General features: G+C 56.5%; 1 protein-coding gene across 2 annotated transcripts in view; it reads left to right on the forward strand.

Moving 5' to 3' along the window:
- The window catches only part of MROH1 (maestro heat like repeat family member 1), a 65031-nt gene that overhangs the window by 29986 nt on the left and 31474 nt on the right, over positions 1 to 3571 (forward strand). For both annotated transcript variants that reach the window (XM_015850411.2, XM_015850410.2), the window contains 4 exons: positions 386 to 465; positions 1804 to 1939; positions 2851 to 2946; positions 3043 to 3147. In XM_015850411.2, coding sequence (XP_015705897.1) covers positions 386 to 465; positions 1804 to 1939; positions 2851 to 2946; positions 3043 to 3147 — 417 coding nt within the window. The remainder of the gene's footprint in view (positions 1 to 385; positions 466 to 1803; positions 1940 to 2850; positions 2947 to 3042; positions 3148 to 3571) is intronic.

Genomic DNA, 3571 nt, shown 5'->3' on the forward strand with positions numbered 1-3571 from the left:
CTTGTCCCCATCCCTGTCCCCATCCATGTCCCCATCCTTGTCCCCATCCCTGTCCCCATCCCTGTCCCCATTCTTGTCCCCATCCTTGTCCCCATCCTTGTCCCCATCCCTGTCCCCATTCTTGTCCCCATCCCTGTCCCCATCCCTGTCCCCATTCTTGTCCCCATTCTTGTCCCCATCCCTGTCCCCATCCTTGTCCCCATCCTTGTCCCCATCCCTGCCCCCATCCTTGTCCCCATCCCTGCCCCCATCCTTGTCCCCATCCATGTCCCCATCCCTGTCCCCATTCTTGTCCCCATCCCTGTCCCCATCCCTGTCCCCATCCATGTCCCCATCCTTGTCCCCATCCCTGTCCCTGTCCCCATCCCCTCGGTCTCTGTTCCAGGAGTTCATCAAAGCGGAACCGCTGGACTCGATGCGGACGCCGGTGCGGCAGTGGGCGATGGTCACCTGCACCCACCTGGTGTATCCTTCGTAGAAACCAGTGGTAGGTGGGTTGGGAAGGTCCTGGAAGGTCATAGAGACAGGGGATGGTTGGGGCAGGTTGGGTTCAAAGGGTCCTCAAAGATCACAGTGCTGTGGAATGATTGGGTTGGAAGGGTCTTTATAGACAGTAGAGCCATGGGGGGATTGGGTTGGAAGGGTCCTTAAAGACCATAAAACCATTGAGTTGGAAGGTTCCTTACAGGGCACAGAGCTATGGAATAGTTGAGTTGGAAGAGTCCTTAAGGATCATAGACACCTGGGATGGTTGTGTAGGGTTGAGTTGGATTGAAGGGGTCCTTAAAGATCGTAAAGACATGGGATGGCTGGGTTGGAAAAGTCCTCATAGGTCATTATAGAAGGGATTAAAATGGGAAGGTCTTGAAAGATCATAGAGCCAGGGGATAGTTGTGTTGGAAGGGTCCTTAAAGATCATAGAACTGCAGAGTGGTGAGGTAGGAAGTGTCCTTAAAGGTCATAGAGCCATGGGATGTATCAGTTGGAAGGGTCCTGAAAGGTAATTATGGAATAGGTAGCTTGGGAGTGTCCTGAAAAATGATGGGCCAAGGAGCTGTTGGGTTGAAAGGATCCTTAAAGATCCACTCGTGGGATGGTTGGGTTGGATTGGGGTTGGAAGGATCCTTAAAGATCATAGACACGTGGGATGGTTGGGTTGGGTTGGATTGGGGTTGGAAGGATCCTTAAAGATCATAGACACGAGGGATGGTTGGGTTGGGTTGGATTGGAAGAGTCCTGAAAGGTCATTGAGCCATGTAATGGTTGAGTTGGGATGAGTTGGAAGTGTTCTTAAAGCTCATAGAGCTCTGGGATGATTGTGTTGGAAGAGTGGTTTAAGGTCAGAGAGCCATGAGATGGTTGGGTTGAGAGAGTCCTTAAGGGTCATCTTAGAAGGGGGTGGGTTGGAAGGGTCCTTGAAGATCATAGAGACACAGGGTGCTTGGGTTGGAAGGGTCCTGGAAGATTTTACAGCCATGGAATGGTTGCATTGGAAGGGTTCTGAAGGTCATCATAGACGAGATTGGTTTGGGAGAGTCCTGGAAGGTTATAGAGTCTTGGGATGGTTGTGTTGGGCTGGGAGAGTCCTTAAAGATCTTCGAACTGTGGAACGGTGGGATTTGGAAAGGTTCTGAAAAGTCATCATAGAAGAGGTTGGGTTAGAAGGATCCTTAAAGGTCCTTTAGAGATGGACATGGGGATGGGTGGACTGGGGTGTCCTGGAGGTCTCTTCCAACCCCAGTGACTCAGTGAGTGAGAGTTCCATCCCATCCTCCTTGCCGTGCTCCTGAACCCCCACCTCAGCCTCCTGGAGCCCCAACTCAACGACCCCGACCGCACGGAGCTGATGGACGCGTGCCTGGCCGGCGTCCTGGCCCTGCCCCCATTGGACCCCCAGTGGGACCACGATGGGGATGGCAGTGATGCGCCCTACAGTGAGGTGGGGGGGCTCCCCATCCCTATTCCTGGGGGTCCCCCGTTCTGTCTCCCACTACTGGGGGTGTTCCCTCCATCCCCAATCCTGGAGTACCCCTTTCAACTCACAGTCCTGGGGGGTTCCCTCTTCATCCCCCACCCCAGGAGGTGTCCCCTCTATCCCCCACTCCTGGGGGTCTCAACTCCATGCCCAACTTCTGAGGGTCTCCTGGTGATGACCCACTCTTGGGGGTATCCCCTCCATCCCCTGTTCCTGGGGGTATCCCTCTCATCCCCCACTCCTGGTGGTGCCCCCTCCATCTCCCATTCCTGAGGTTGTCCCCTCCATTCCCTATTCCTGGGGGTACCCCTTCCATCCCCCACTTGTGGGGGCACCTGCCTTCACCCCCACTCCTGGGGGTGCCCCCTCCATCTCCTGTTCTTGGGGGTGCCCGCTCCATCTCCTATTCCTTGGGATTCCCCCTCCACCCCCACACCTGTGGGTACCCCTTCTATCTCCTACCACTGGGGGTGCCCCCTCCATCTCCCACTCCTGGGGTGTCCCCTCCATCCCCTATTCCTGGGGGTTCCCTTCCATCTCCCAGTGCTGGGGGTCCTCCCTTTTATTCCCACTCCAGGGAGTGTCCCCTTCATCCCTTATTCCTGGGGGTACCCCTTCCATCCCCCACTCGTGGGGGCACCTGCCTTCACCCCCACTCCTGGTGGTGCTCCCTCCCTCTCCCACTCCTGAGGACATCCCCTCCATCCCCTATTCCTGGGGGTACCCCTTCCACCCCCCACTCCTGGGGGCACCCCTTCTATCTCCCACTCCTGGGGGTGCCCCCTCCATCTCCCACTCCTGAGGACATCCCCTCCATCCCCTGTTCCTGGGGTCACCCCTGTGCTGCCCCTCACACCCCATACCTGCTCCCATAGGAACTATTTGCAGACACCTTCGGTGCCCTCCAGGAGCTGCTGAAGACCCTCCTGCAGCGCAGCCTGACCCCGCACGGCCTGCAGGACATGTTTGCGGTACGAACTGGTCCCATCTCACCCTCTATCCCCTCCCTGTGTCACCCAGGGACCCCACCACCTTCAGGTAATGTTATTTCCACCCCCATCCTGCAGCACTTGGGCCCATGGATTAAATCCAGCCGGCAGCAGGAGCGGCAGCGTGCTGTGGAGCTCAGCGCCACGCTGCTCCACTTCTACCTGGGCAGGCTCAACGTCAGTGTAAGTGGGCATCAGTGGGATCAATAGCCTGCGTGTCCTGGTGCCATCCCAGTGCCATCCTATAGCCATAATGGTGCCAACCCAGTGCCATCCCAGCGCCATCCAAGTGCCATCCCAGCACCATGCCAGTGCTATAACAGTGCCATCCAAATGACATCCCAGTACCATCCCAATGCCATCCCAGTGCCATCCCAATGCCATCCCAGTACCATCCCACTGCCATCCCACTGCCATCTCAATGCTATCCTGGTGTATCCCAGTGCCATACCAATGCCATTCTGATGCCATCCCAATGCCATCCCAGTGTCATCCTGATGCCATCCCAGTACCATCCCAGTGCCATCCCATTGCCATCCCAATGCCATCCCAATGTCATCCCAGTGTCATCCCAATGCCATCCCAATGCCATCCCAGTGCCATCCCA

The sequence above is a fragment of the Coturnix japonica genome, unplaced genomic scaffold (assembly GCF_001577835.2).
Source record: "Coturnix japonica isolate 7356 unplaced genomic scaffold, Coturnix japonica 2.1 chrUnrandom424, whole genome shotgun sequence".
Classification (NCBI taxonomy): Eukaryota; Metazoa; Chordata; class Aves; order Galliformes; family Phasianidae; genus Coturnix; species Coturnix japonica.